This window comes from Crocuta crocuta, unplaced genomic scaffold (assembly GCF_008692635.1).
Source record: "Crocuta crocuta isolate KB4526 unplaced genomic scaffold, BGI_CrCroc_1.0 scaffold791, whole genome shotgun sequence".
Taxonomy (NCBI): Eukaryota; Metazoa; Chordata; class Mammalia; order Carnivora; family Hyaenidae; genus Crocuta; species Crocuta crocuta.
This window is the reverse complement of record NW_027532408.1, coordinates 818,254-833,711: the sequence shown is the minus strand read 5'-3', so window position 1 is coordinate 833,711 and position 15,458 is coordinate 818,254. Positions and strand designations below refer to the sequence as shown.

Here is a 15,458-nt window from a genome sequence, read left to right as displayed (position 1 = left end):
CACAAAAGGTTTCATATGAACATTCCACTGTTGGGTTGGGGAAACCTGTTTATGTTACGTCATAAGCCAAACCTCAGTACATTTTAAAGGACTGAAATTGCACAGAGTATATTCTGTGATCACAAGTGGGATGAAATTATTTCCTCGTTTGTAAAATGTGATAATATTTACCTGAGAAGGGGATAAAAGAAATCAGCTCTCAAGTAACTGGCACAGGGCCTAATAAATAGTAAGAATATAAGACACAGACACTGTTTTATTTTATCTCATGCTAGAGTGTGGTAAATGATAGGGTAATTTCTTCCTTAAAAGTTAAAAAAAAATGTTTAACAGCTTTGAATTGGTGGCAGATTATATAATTGATGGTGTCTCAGTACTGAAGAAATACAGTGTTCCAACGCTGATGCTTCTGCCACCACTGTGGCTAAAAGTTGAATATAAAACTATCTTAGCGGTAACCTGGCAAATTTCTAAATTATCCTGTTTGTAACTAAATAAGATGATTGATTTTTGATCTTAACTTTGTTTTTAATTTATATTTTTTAATGTTTTTATTTTTGAGAGAGAAAAATGACAGTGAGAGTGGGGGAGAAGGAGATACAGAATCTGAAGCCGACTCCAGGCTCTGAGCTGTCAGCACAGAGCCCAACGTGGGCTCGAACCCATGAACTGAGATCATCACCTGAGCTGAAGTCGGACGCTTAACCAACTGAGCCACCCCAGGTGCCCCTATCTGGTTTTTCTTAATGATAGGCCATTAGTGTTCCTTAATACGTCTGACTCTTTCATTCATTTCCCACCAGAGAAGATCTGACCATATTTTCATGAGTTAATCCTTCTGATCAAGATCTAAAGTTTGAATTTTTTTCCTTTGGAACAGAACCTAGTTCAGATGGTCTGTGGCTACCTTCATGCAACAAAGCAGAGTTGAGTAGTGCTGAGAGAATCTAAATGGCCCATAAAATCTAAACTACTTATTAGCTAGCCCTTTACAGAAAAAGTTTGCTGAAGCCTAACCTAAGAACGAAATAATTCTTAGGTAGGCCTGGTAGATGATATTCCAGGAGGCACATAGGCATCCTCTTATTTCCAAGTTTGTATAACTTTTTTCAACATGGCCAATCTTGTCCCATTCTGAATGCCCATCAACTCCCCCTACTCAATGTCTGAAGTGATTCCCAGATATACATTGTAACATCATCTATAAATATTTGAGTCTATCTGAACTGTATTTTAAAACACATAATAGGGATAATGATAGCACTTCTCTGTTTCAAAACTATGAGCACAACCAAACTACACTGTTAATTTCCAAATTCTGTGCATTTGGTAGATTGGCCAGATGTTCCCTGATTTACATTTAGGGCTTCCAAGATTTGTACACTTTCAAGTTTTCACCTAGGACAACAAAGAGTAGAGATTTCATAGTTCTCCAGAATTTTCCCCAAACTTTTTGTCTCATTGACCATACTCCACAAGGAAGCAATCTCGGATTCAGAACTGCTAAAATTACTATTTTCAGGTTCCACAATTGCTTTGTTTACACTACAGATGCCTGGTCACTGACATACTAATAGTGCTTAACGGGTGTGAAATGGCTTGGTTTGGGACATTTTGCTATGGTGACTTCACTTTTCTCTCATCATCATGTCAAACATTCCCCAGCCCCACTCCCACCTTGCAATAGTGCCTTCTGAATGCTTTTTTGGTGACTATATTTGGAAATTACAATTTTTAAAAAAAAATAGGTAAAAGGGGGCACCTGGGTGGCTCCATCAGTTGAGCATCCAACTCTTGATTACGGCTCAGGTCATGCACTGGGCTCTGTGCTGACAGCAGAGAGCCTACTCTGGATTCTCTCTGTCCCCTTTTCTCTCTCCCCCTCTCCTAGCTCATGCTATCTCAAATTAAAAAGAAAAATGCATAGAAGAGAAAATTTTGATTTATATTCCCCTTTTAGGGAAGTGCTGTCCTCCAGGTCGGCATCTGACCTTCCAAAGCCCTATCCATGGTCCCTCCAACCAGCACAAGGTCAGATCTCGTGCCTGAGAGGAAATCAGCAAGCACCCTGTCCTTGTACTCATTCACACTGAATCTCTTGCAGTGAGCTCAAGTGGAATCAATAAAGCAAAAGAGGTTAGCTGGCGAGAAAACGGCATCACAGGTGAAAGACAAGGGACTAAAAATGGAGAGTTGCACTGAGAGAGCAGTGATCTGTTCAGGGCTCTAATGAGAGAACAAGCAAAGGCAGACTACTGGCTAGGGTGCATAACTCACTCTTTGGCCCGACATTTAATTGAGGGGGGGAAAAAGCTGGGATGGTAACAGCTTTGAAGTATTTAGTACATGGGGATTTAAAAAAAAAAAAAAATGTACATACAATTCAAATATGGTCTTGTTTTTGCTCAAACATAACCTATCACTCTCAAGCAATAGTCCTGGGAGTGAAAGAAGCCTGACTCCCCCATGGGTCACAAATGGTACATCATGGGATGGTCCTAGAATTAGGGGTTAAAGACCTTCCTTTCCCTCTTTTAGATGTCATTTTCCCAGCTTAGTGATGATCACTGTAAGCTGCAGAGAGACACAGAAACATAGATGCGGAGGAGAGCTCTTGCTGGGACCCAGATCAGCCATTACATTCTCCCCATGATTGCCGTAAGTTGGTTTCCCTCATTTCAGTAACTCTGCCAGGTTCCATATGGAGGATTCATTGCCCAGCTACACATGTAATTTCCCAATGCCCTTTTCTTCTCTTTTTAATTTACATTTTAAAACACTTTGCGCCCCAGGGGCGCCTGGGTGGCTCAGTTGGTTAAGCGTCCAACTTTGGCTCAGGTCATGATTTCAAGGTCGTGGGTTCAAGCCCCACATCGGGCTCTGTGCTGACAGCCACCTCAGAGCCTGGAGCTTGTTTCAGATTCTGTGTCTCCCTCTCTCTCTGACCCTCCCTTGCTCACACGCGCTCTTTCTTTCTCTCTCTATCATCTCTCTCTCAGAAATTTAAAAAAAAAACAACACTAAAAATAAATAAACAAAACACTTTGCCCCAGGTTCTCTAGACCTTGTTTCAGTTATCTATTGCTGTATAATAAAGTATCCAAATCTCAAGTGGTTTAAAACAAAACCACTGATTTGTTCATGTTTCTGGGGGTTAGGAATTCAGACAGGGCTCAGTGTGGATGGCTTCTCTCTGCTCTGTGAGGTCTGTGGCCTCAGCTGGAATGGCCTCAACAGCTGAGAGCTGGCTAGGCCTCTCTCTTCTTAGAGTATCACCTGGAGTGACTCCAGAGGGATTTTGAGATGAAAGATGGCCTCCTTCCAGTGTCTGGGCACTCTGGTTATCTCCTTGGTGTCCTTTCATCACTCAGTAATCCAGTCTGACATTTGCAGTGTGGCTGGCTTCCAAAAGTGAAAGCAGGTGCTGTAAGGCCTCTAGAGACCTAAATTTGGAATTCTCAGAATGTCACTTCTGCATTCTATTAATCAAAGTAAGTCACCATCTAAACTAGATTCAAGGGCTGGGGAAACAAATGCCACCTCGTGATGGGAAAAGGAGCATTTGTGAACAGACACAGGAGGCAGATGGCAGCCATCTTTGGAGACAACCTATTGCAACTTTAAAGAGCTGATCTGAGAAGCTAACCACTGCTCATGAGAGAATGCTCGAAGACTCCTCCATCTTCCACAGAGACTCTTCCATCTCAACCTTCAGGCATCTAATCCTGGGATTGACTCTTCATGAGTTTCTATGACTGAGTAGGGAGGAAGAGGCATCATACGTATTTTACAATAAAACCATTCTCAGTGTTTTCTAACTAGTCTTCTCTTCCAAACTAAGCTTTAGACAAGCTACAGCCTACTTTTAGCTTTCTTTGTGAATCAATACTTAGCTATTTTTAACACTGTGTTATTTTCTAGATTACTTTTAACTTCCTGGACTCTAGAACTAAGCAGAATTAGCATTCTTTGCTATGTTGTCCCATCTGTTAACTTTTCTCTATAAGACAGAACATTTTACTAACACTTTGTGAGCACTTAAAATTTTTAAGTGACTAAGGAGAGTCTTGACTTTTATAATCTTAGGCAAGTATATAACTCACTAGCCCTCTCAAAAATATCTCTTGGGATAAAGGGGTCAATCAACAAGAGGATAGAACACTTGTAAATATTTATGCATCCAATGTAGGAGCAACTAAATAAAGCAAATATTGAAAGACTGAAAGGGAGAGATAATACAGTAATACAATAATAATAAGGGACTTTAATACCTCACTTACATCAATGGATAGCTCCTCTAGAAAAAAATCAATAAGGAAACATAGGCCTCAAGTGATGGGTTAAATCAGATGGATTCAAGAGATCTACATATAGAGCATTCCATGCAAAAGCAACAGAACATATAGTTCTTTGCAAGAGCACATGGGACATTCTCTAAGACAAATCATACGTTAGGTCACAAAACAAGCCTTAAGAAATTTAAGACTGAAATTATATCAACCATATTTTCTGTCTACAATGGTATGAAATTAGAAATCAATTAGAAGAAAACTAGAAAATTCACAAATATATAGAGATTAAACATACAATCAATGGGTCAATGAAAAAAATCAAAGAGGAAATCAAAAAATACCTCAAGACAAAAGAAAATGGAAATACCACATACCAAAACCTGCAGGATGCAGCAAAAGCAGTTCAAAAGGGAGGTTCAAAGTGATAAATGCCTACCCTCAAGAAATAAGAAAAACCTCAACGTAATTACATATCTCAAGGAATTAATTAGAAAATGAACAATGTTCAAAGTTAGTAAAAGGAAATAACAAAGGTCAAAGCAGAAAAGAATGAAATAGGGACAAAAAGAAAATGGAAGAGATCAATGAAACCCAGAACTGGTTCTTTGAAAAGATAAGCAAAATTGACAAACCTGTAGCTAGACTCACCAAGAAAAAATAGCCAGGACTCAATAAAATTAGAAACAAAAGAGGAGACATCACAACTGATATTACAGAAATACAAAGGATCATAAGAGACTACTACAATTATATGCCAACAAATTAGACAACCTAGAAGAAATGGACAAGTTCCTAGAAATATACAACCTGAATCATAAATAAATCGGAAATATGAACAGACGGATTACTAGTAAGGAAGCCTCCCAACAAACAAAAGTTTAGGACCAGATGGCTTCATAGGTAAATTTTGCCCAAGATTCAAACAAGAATTAATACCAATCCTTCTCAAATTCTTCCATAAAAGAGGACATAATACTTCCAAACTAATTGTATGAGGCCAGCATTACTTGATACCAAAACCAGATCTGGATACCAAAAGAAAAGAAAATTACAAACAAGTACCTTGTTTATTCTTGATGAACATAGATGCAAAAGTTCTCAAAAAATATTAGCAAACCAAATTCAACAATACATTAAAAGCATCATTCACCCCAATCATGTACAGTTTATTCCAGAGGTCCAAGGATGGTTTAATTTCCACAGTGTGATATACCACATTAACAAAATAAAGGATAAACATGATCATCTCAATAGATGAAGAAAACGCATTTGGCAAAATTCAATATCCATTTTTGTTAGAAACTCTCAACAAAGAGGTTATAGAGGGAATGTACCCCAACACAATAAAATAATAATAAAATAAAATAACACAATATAGGATAAACCCATAGATAACATCATATGAGGTGGTAAAAACTGAAACCTTTTCTTCTAAGATTATAAATAAGAAAGTGATGTGTACTCCGGTGTCTTTTATTCAGCATAGTATTGAAAGACCTAGCCATAGCAATTAGGTAAGAAAAAGAAATAAAAGGCATTCAAATCATAAAGTAAAAGGTAAAACTGTCATTTTGCAGATGACATTATATATTAAAAAACACCAAAGAATCCCTCATAAAACTGCTGGAGCTCATAAGTGAATTCAGTAAAACTGAATTTTTTGCATCAGTAGGATGCAAAAGCAATATATAGAAATCTCTTGCATTTCAATATACTGATTATAGACTGTCAGAAAAAAGAAATTAAGAAAACTATCCTGCTTATAATGTCAAAAAGAATAAGATTCCTAGCAATAAATTTAACCAAGGAGTCAAAAGAGTATATAACTAAAAATTATAAGACACTGATGAAAGAAACTGAATATGACACAAAGAAATGGAAAGGTGTACTGTGTTCATGGATTGGAAGAATTATATACTACCTAAAACTTTTTACAAATTAAGTGCAATTCCTATCAAAATCCTAATAGCATTTTTTTTACAGAAATGAACAAACAGTCCTAAAATCTGTAAGGAACCACAAAAGACCCCAAATAGTCAAAACAGTGTTGAGAAAGAAGAACAAAGCTGGAGGCATCATGCTCCCTGATTTCAAACTGTAATACAAAGCTATCGTAAATCAAAACAGGATAGTATTTACATAAAAATAGATAAAATTAATGTAATAGAATAGAGAACCCTGAAACAAACCCACATATATATAGTCAATTTATGAAAAAGGAGCCAAGAATATACAAGGAGGAAAGGACAGTTTCTTAAAAAAAAAAAAAAAAAAAAATGGTGTTGGGAAAACTGGACAGCCACATGTAAAAGAATGAAACTACACCATACACAAAAATTAACTCTAAGTGGATTAAAGACTTGAATGTAAGTTGAAACCATAAAACTGCTAAAAGAAAACATAGGCAGTAAACCTGATAGAGGTCTTGGCAACGTTTTTTGTTTTGCTTTGTTTTACCTGACATGAAAAGCAAAGGCATCCACAGCAAAAATAAACAAGTGTAATTACATCAAACTGAAAAGCTCTAAACAGCAAAGGAAACCATCAACAAAATGAAAAAGCAGCCTACTGAATGGGAAAAAATATTTGCGACTCATTTATCTGGTAAGAAGTTAATATCCAGGGGCGCTTGGGTGGCATAGTCGGTTAAGCGTCCGACTTTCACTTAGGTCATGATCTCGCGGTTCGTGGGTTCGAGCCCCGCATCTGTGCTGACTGCCAGCTCAGAGCCTGGAGCCTGTTTCAGAGTCTGTCACTCCCTCTCTCTCTGACCCTCCCCTGCTCATGCTGTCTCTCTCTCTCTCTCTCTCTCTCTCCTAGAAATAAATAAAACATTTAAAAAAATAAAAAGTTAATATCCAAAATATATAAAGAACTCCTACAATTCAATAGCAACCCAATTAAAAAATAGGCAGACAATCTGAATAGGCATTTTTCCAAAGACGACCTACAGATGGCCAACAGACACATGGAAAGAATCAAAACCGTAAGATACCACCCCACACATGTTAGAAAGGTTATTATAAAAATGACAAGAAATAACAAGTGTTGGCAAAGACATGGTGAAAAGGAGACCCTGTGTGCTGTTGGTGGGATTGTAAATTGCCACAGCCACTAAGGAAAACAGTATGGAGTCTCATCAAAAAATCAAAAATAGAACTACCATTTGATCTATCAATTCCACTTCTGGGTATTTATCCAAAGAAAATGAAAACACTGATATATGCATCCCCATGATGACTGCAACATTATTTACAATATCCAAGATGTGGAAAAACTGAATCAATGAATGGGTAAAGAAAACACACACACACACACACACACACACTATTCTTCAGTCATAATAATGAAATATTGCCATTTGTGATAACATGGATGGGCCTTAAGGACGTTATAAGTGAAATTAGAGAAAGATAAATACCGTATGATCTCACTTATATGTGGAATCTAAAAAATAAATAAAAATTAACAAAAAATTCACAGGCACAGAGAACAGATTGGTGGTTGGGAGAGGCAGATGGTGAGGAGTGGGAGAAATGGGTGATAAGGGTCAAAATACACAAACTTGCAGTTATGAACGAAGTGATGGAGATGTAATATACAGCATGGTGACTATCTGTAATACTGTATTGCATATTTGAAAATCTCTGAGTGAAAAGTTCTTATCACAAGAAAAAAACATTTTGTTAATATCAATGATGGATGTTAATCAGTTTTTTGTGATGATCATTTTGCAATATTATATACCAAATCATTATGTTGAACACTGGAAGCTAATGTATATTGATTAAAGCTCAATTAAAAAAAAAAAAGAATACCTCTTGGGAACAATTCTTGGGAGTAATATCCAAGGTGCTTCTTCTAGATGCATTGTTGAAATACATAGCCTTTACTGCTATTCCTGTGAAGGTTTATGGTGTTGGCATCCATTCCCTTTTGATTTTCTTTGGCATCTGTTCACAGTTCGAAACTTCACATAAGGTCATGACACTCCTCATTCCATTACCTGATATGAAGAAGCTTCATAGCAGATTAAAAGAAGTAACACAAAACTTTTTCTAAAGGTGTCCTATATACATATATATAATACTTTATTTTAAAATGTCATTGAGCATATACATTTCTTTAGCTTTTTCCAGGGAACATTGCACCTAAGTTTCAAAACACACAAAATAGATCCCTTTTACTAAACAGTGTTCATTTTTTGGGTTACAAAAGTCAAGGTTTCACAATCACAAAGCATAAAGGTACTTGGTTCTGAAACCATTTTCAGGCAGATTCCTCTCATTCACTGTACATACTATATTTTTGGAAACCCAGAACATGATACATTTCTTACAAATGATCTCCACTGTGGGGCTCCCTGGGTCTCCAGAAGAAACAAAGAAAATGGAGGCAAAACAAAAATGGAGAATAACCTCAAGATTCCCCAAACACAAAATACTATGGAAGGAAGACTGAAAGATTGGGGGACACAAGGCTGTCCTTCAAGTACATCACAGTAGAAAACAACAGCACATTTTACAGCCTCATTGGTCACTGTCTCTACCTGGTTCCTACATGAACAGAACTTCATCTAAGAAGATATTAAGGAACAATTAAAGCTATTTACATAAAACATCATGGATTAGAAAGAGCAGTAGTCTGCAGACGGGCACTCAGCTCTCACGAAGAGCTGCCTCAGTGCTCACACAAGAGACAAATCAGGCTGCTCAGGGAGTGTCCTTTGAAACATCCCAGTGTGCACACAGATGCCACATCACCCATAAACCAAACTTTGTTCAGCACGGTGGGCCACGGTATGCAGACTTCCAGTGTTTCTCTACAATTGTAAAAGCCCTCAAAAACCCAAGTTTCTAACATAAGATTCTGTCCTGTGGCCAGATACAGTTTTACTCTTTTCTTCTATCTGGTCAATTTTAGGGTCAGCCTGGTTGGTTGTTCTTTGCATAGATAATGACTCTCACTGCTTTCTCCAAGTGTCCCTGAAGCAGTAATTACTGAAAATAGAATGTCATAAAACCTTAATATATTCCCTCTGAGAGTGTGGGGCTGCTGGGTCACTTAAGGAAAGGTTAGATCCTCAAACTGTGGTGGAAAGAAACCACTGGCCACTCTTGGCCTTGTAAAAAAAACAAAAAAAAACAAAAAACAAAAAAAACAAGACTGGCAGACAAGGAAGGAGGTGCAGTCAAGAGGAGAGTCAGAATTTTCAAGATGTGGGACTCTTTTTCCAAGTGTTTCCAATCTAGTGCTCTGGGTAAACTGAAAATCCTGCCCAAATGGCCAAGATCTGAGGCCAAATCTAGGTACCAGGACGCTCATCCCCACCCACCAATATCTACCTACAACTATAGTTTTTCCCAAGAAGTAAATGGATACTCACGAGTAAGAAAAAGGTGAGCACCTAGCCCCACAGAGGTGAAGTTGCTAGAATTAAAAAATTAAACACCCCAAACTCCCCAAAGCTGTATCTGATGTTAAGTGACTGAAATTGCCACTTTCCGTGGCTTTGTCCTAGTACACAGCTGAGTACCAGGCCTTGCCCAATTTCTACCTCTTCCTTCCCACCCCGAGAACTGAATTTTGGTGAGCGCAACCACTGCAGAACACAGTCCGTCTCTGATTGCAGGTGTCATGAGAACAAAGGTTTGGCTGTTGCCGGGCAAAGGGCCGCAGGCCGTGGATGGAGGGTGACTTTGTTCTCTTCCAGAAAAACACTGTCCCCCAAATATTCCAAAGAGCAGAGTCTAGCCAACAAAGAGATTTAGGGCCCAAAGAGCCTTTCATTAGAGGAAGTGGCCACACACACACCCCAAGGCAACCATAAAGACTTGACTAGGAAATCAAAAGCTTTTTATTAAACAAGATTTCCTCTGAGGCCATTAGGACAACAGATTTGGCTAGAAGTCAGATACACAAGATTTCAGAATCGCTTATAAATATCTTCTTCAGAATTTTGAGTGTGCTGCCTTTTGGCCTTTCCAGGAATGCTCCAAGGGCCAGCCCCATCATGTAGACACAGTTAGTTAACTGCAGTGGGATGGGATGGCATGGGGCCTGGGTGAAAAATTAGGCCAAATAGAGTAAGCTCAATTCACAGAGCAATATCAGTGCTGGGCGGATGTGCTATGGGCATTAACAAGTCACTTTTTCCACATATGATTTATTCACCTCATTTGTAATTTTCCTCCCATCTCCCAAGCAGAAACAGGGCTTCAGCCTTTTACTAAGATCTTTCCACCAAGGAGTCTTAATGAAAAGAATTCCTGGATACCTTTCTAACTAAAACCAGCAGGATTAAGTGCTCTAGACTTCAGGATAAATTGAAAAGTCGGGGGGGTGGTGTTCTAGAATTTTTTTCCTGAGACATTTCTTGGCAGTAAATGAATTAGTCAATTAAGTAGAAGGCTGTCATGACATCTGCACCCAGAGTTAGACTCTGGTGGTTAACTAAAACTAGAAAAGCTCAAGGTAGGACCAACTTAGAAGCCCAGGAGAGAAACAGATGAATGGCAATGGGAAGATAAGAGGTGACTGCTTGTGAGGGCAGCTTCCCAAAGAAGGCCATTCAGAGTCCTCCACAAAACACTTTGTTTCCAATCTGTACGAGACTTTGAGTCCGGGCCTGAACAGAAAGTGTATGACACTGCAGTAGGGTACCTGCATGTTGTCTCATAGCATCACATTCTGCCAGAGAAGCAGATGGTTTACCACCAACTTGTCCCCACAGAGACATCTGGGGTAGCTAAGATCCACCGGAGGAGGAGGGAGGCTGGCAGATGAAGATGACCCCTTGACAAGGTAGTCATTGATTCTCCCTGGGCAACATTTTGGCGAACAGCTGGTGGGTGAATTCCCATAGTTCCTCACTTGCCTGACAGGGCATCCTTTCCACATGGTGGAATGAGTTCATTCCTGAGTAGAGAGGCTCTAGGCCTTTCCTAATAAAATATCTACAACTCCAGAAGGTGATTAACTATCCTGGAGGAAAGGTTCCTGTCCTGTCCTCTGGGGAAGGGATTCAACAACCATGTGAACTGGAAGTGGCTCTCCAGCAGTTCGGGGAATCACATCAATGACATTTTTCTTTATGGGGTGGGAAGAATGTTTTAATGACACAGGACTGACAGGATGGTGATGATGCCACAGGAGGTGTGCAGGAAGACTTAGTAATGGGATGTCCCTCACTGAGGGTTCCTCAGTGTGGAGCAGCAGTCTGCCTAAGAGAGGTGATTTCTAACACACGACTTTGTTATTCCTCCCAGCAAGGAAGCAGCAACAGGTAGATGTGCTGTCCACGGCTTCTGCAGCTCTTGTGAGGAACACTCGGAAGTGGAGCAACAGTGGGAATGCGGGGGGCCTCAGCTGCTGGGATGTGATTCCGAGAAGGAATAGGGCACACAGCATGAGGATGACCAGTCAACTCAATTCAAATTCACTTTTAGCAATGGGCTATTCTGAGTGGGTCTTGCCCAAAGATGGGGGGGAAGCAGGACTGCTGCTCCTTGGTGGTACACAGATATGTACTGATGTGGAGTGGCCTTGCGGACAGTCACAGTCCATAGAACCTGGATCCAAAACAGAGGAATGGTCATCACATGAGGTATGGGGAACTGACCGATGCATGGAGCTTCCTGTACTGCTCTCTTAAACACTGCTTCACATGTGTCCGTGGGGCACAGCAGGTGCGGAGGGCCAACCGTCCCAGAAATGAAAACCTAGATTCTCAGAGGAATCTCTAGCCACAAAAGGGGGACCCTTGAAAACAACAGAGAAACTGTTGGTTTAAAGAAACACCCATATTTTCATGAAAACACACTGATATGGTGAGAAAATGCAACTCGGGAACAAACTGTTACACAACAAAGACAGTGCTCTGTCCGCCAGGGCACTGCTCCAGAAGGCTGCCTGCGTGGTGTGGGCTGTGGGGTATGGGGACAGCCTGGGCTGGACTTTGACACACCAAATTCCTCAGCAAGGAGCTGGAAAGTCCCAGGCCTGTTTTATGGAAGGGAAACCATTAAGATTCAAGGAACATCAAACAGAAAAAAATCCCTGCTTCACCCCACCATAACCATGAAAGCAGACAGACAGACAGACAGACAGACACACACACACACACACACACACACACACACACACACCAGTGTTCCCTGAAATAAATCTCAGGCTTACTAGAAGGTGGGTGCTTACACTTTCTGAGACTTGATCCCCAGCTTCCCAATGCAGCACGTTTAACCCGTAGAGAAGCTGACAGCTTGATAGGCGGAAGAGCCTCCTGCCAGTTACACCTGAAAATGGCTGCCCCAGCTACTCCAAATAAATCTGATGTGTGTGCCCAAAATTAGGCAGTGGCCACCTAGGAGGCCTATTAAAGGAACCAAAAGAAACACAATACTCAGTAGCAGCCTTTATGTTTTGCTCTTGTTGAGTATCCAGACCTGTTACTAAAGAGGCAACTGAAATCTAAGGGTCCCCCAGAAGTACAGCCAGTGGCCTTTCAGCAGCAAATCCCCCACCTGGCCTGGGAAGAGGTTGTGTCACCTGGAACTCTGCCGGGGCACTTCCCAGTTCTGCCCTGCCAAGAGGTGTCCCAGTTTTCTCTCCTGCTGTCCTCCCAACCCCCTGGGCCGTTTTCATGAAAGTTTGTTCCCATGTATTAAAGGAATGACATATACAGAAATGTCGTCTCCTGAGCCCAGTCGGTCATTAGATATCCGCCATCCTCTGTCCTTCAGGACACCACGGGCACGCATCACCAGGTCCTGAGCTGCCAGCGTGTACCTGTGCAGGGAAAAGCAGGAATGAAACCATCAGTGTGGCATCAGGCAGAGTCTGGAGTCAAGTGAGGCCAGGAAGGAGGCATCACTACAGCTGTAAAAACGATTCTGAAACATGCCTAACATCTCAAAAAGTCTAGGCCATCTTTTCCGGAAACATGCAATGCCTAACGTGAGGTTATTCTTCTAGGTGGTAGATGGACAAGGCACCACATACATTAAATAATCCCTTAAATTGGTTCTGCTGTGGAATCCTCCTTTGAAGTGTTTGATGATGTCAAAGAGTCTCTCAGTTTGGTGTGAGTTGACCTTTTAACGTCTGCTCAGGCTCAGAGCTTTGCATGGCAAAGTATGTCTAGCTGACAAAGTACATGGGAAACATATTAGCCTTTGTTTTCAGTGTTTATTTTTGGAGGCACATTCTTTTTAGGACAAAGGACAATCATTTTCCATTTATGGTAGGGGTCAATCTTTTAAAATTGTTAAAAAAAATTTTTTTTTAATGTTTTATTTATTTCCAGGAGAGAGAGAGAGGCAGCGTGAGCAGGGGAGGGTCAGAGAGAGAGGGAGACACAGACTCTGAAACAGGCTCCAGGCTCTGAGCTGGCAGTCAGCACAGAGCCCGACGCGGGGCTCGAACCCACGAACAGCGAGATCATGACCTAAGCGAAAGTCGGACGCTCAACCGACTAAGCCACCCAGGCGCCCCTTAAAATTGTTTTTAAAAAGTGAGTTGATTTCAATAAAACATGAGTAGTACGTGTAGCATAGGAATATAATAAAAATGTGAAGATATTTTTGGGAAGTGACTGATAAACCTTCGTGTGGATAAGTGTAGGTATGGCAGAGGATACCCCGAGAATTTGAAAATAAGATTGCTCAGGGAGATTTAAACTTAAGGAAAAAGAATGACTATGCTATTAGTCAATGGAAAGTATTAACATCTAAAGACCAGTGTGGGAGGGGATTTTGGTGGGTGTAGTCCTGTGTTGGCCTTGAGACATTAAAGAAAACAAGGCATAACATTGGCAGGTGTCTGTCCAAATAGTGATCAGAGCAGAGGGAGTCTTAGGTGACAGACTTCAAAGAGATTCAGTTCCACTGGTAGGACCATATTTAGTGTGGATGAATTACTCTCTTAGCCTATGCTGTTAAACATGATTCACTGTTAACTCTGATTTCACATTCACCAAATAGCCTGATTATGATCTGGCTCCCTGTGTAGGCCTGCCTAAAGGGAAAGAACGAGCTAGTCATTGTACTTTGAGAAGATCAATCAATTCTGTTTTTCCATATAAATGTCAACTGGAATTTTGGTTTCCAGATCAATCTTGTGAGCTTGGTTACGGTGAGCCCAGCTCAGGCAATGAATCTGTTCTTTGTATGTTGATTAAACCAGTTTCTGAACCTGAAAAGCTAAAAGCCAGATTCTGATAAATCACCAAGATAATAAATGTCACCCCATAAGGAAGACTTCTTGGAAGCCAGCCTGTGGACCCTTAACAACAGACCACCCTGATATTACTAGTGGCTTTTCCCTACTTTGGAATGTCTCTGCCTTGCCCTCAGGACTGTGCTTTTACGGAATTCAGAACACCAGAAGGCTCTTCTGTTTCTTCTGTTAAGATCCCTTGTGGATTTACTGAGTCTCTTATTAAAAGAGACTGCCATCTTGCCCATCATTACAGTTTTTAAGACTAAGGTCTGTAGCAAATTATCTCAGGATTAAGATTCTAGGACATTAAGTCTTTGAGACTCAAGTCTTTGCAGCCCAGATAGCAGAGAAAAGTCTAGCATACCCTTCAACTGACAGAAGAGAGGCTGTTTTAGTTAATACAAAATAAATACCTTTCCTTCTGGAGGATGGGTGGTAGGTTGGTAGGAAAGATACCTTTTTCTATCCGTATTGAGAAAATTATCAGCTTTGAGACAAATCCCTTTTAAATAAATTTTTTTTTATAGTTTATGTATTTAGAGAGAGAACCAGCGTGAGTGGGGGACCGACAGAAAGAGAGAGGGTAAGAAGAGAAAATCTCAAGCAGGCTCCATGCTGTCAGCATGGAGCCTGATGTGGGGCTTGAACTCATGAACTATGAGGTCATGACCTGAACCGAAGTCAGGCACTTAACTGTCTGAGCCACCCAGGAACCTGGAGACAAAAATCTCTTTAAGTTGCAGTTGAGAGAAGATGCAGCCAATTAGCCCTGAGGGTTCTCCTGTTGAAATCAGGAAATAATCAGAAAGGAGTCAAGAGAGGCCTTTGGCTAAAGAGCCAAATAAATACCCCCAAATCCATATACTGGAGCTTACACTATATTCAGAAGAGGCCCTCAGATCCTCGCCCCAGGTTACTCTTGATTGTATGTTAAACTGTGTATCTGAG

General features: G+C 40.5%; 1 protein-coding gene across 1 annotated transcript in view; it reads right to left on the bottom strand.

Moving 5' to 3' along the window:
* Positions 1-8,359: 8,359 nt before the first annotated feature.
* PPM1H (protein phosphatase, Mg2+/Mn2+ dependent 1H) overlaps positions 8,360-15,458 on the bottom strand; it is a 259,966-nt gene continuing 252,867 nt past the window's right edge. Inside the window, exon 12 of the mRNA XM_077778812.1 lies at positions 8,360-13,079. Within this exon, the coding sequence (XP_077634938.1) occupies positions 12,932-13,079 (148 nt within the window). The 3' untranslated portion in view covers positions 8,360-12,931. The remainder of the gene's footprint in view (positions 13,080-15,458) is intronic.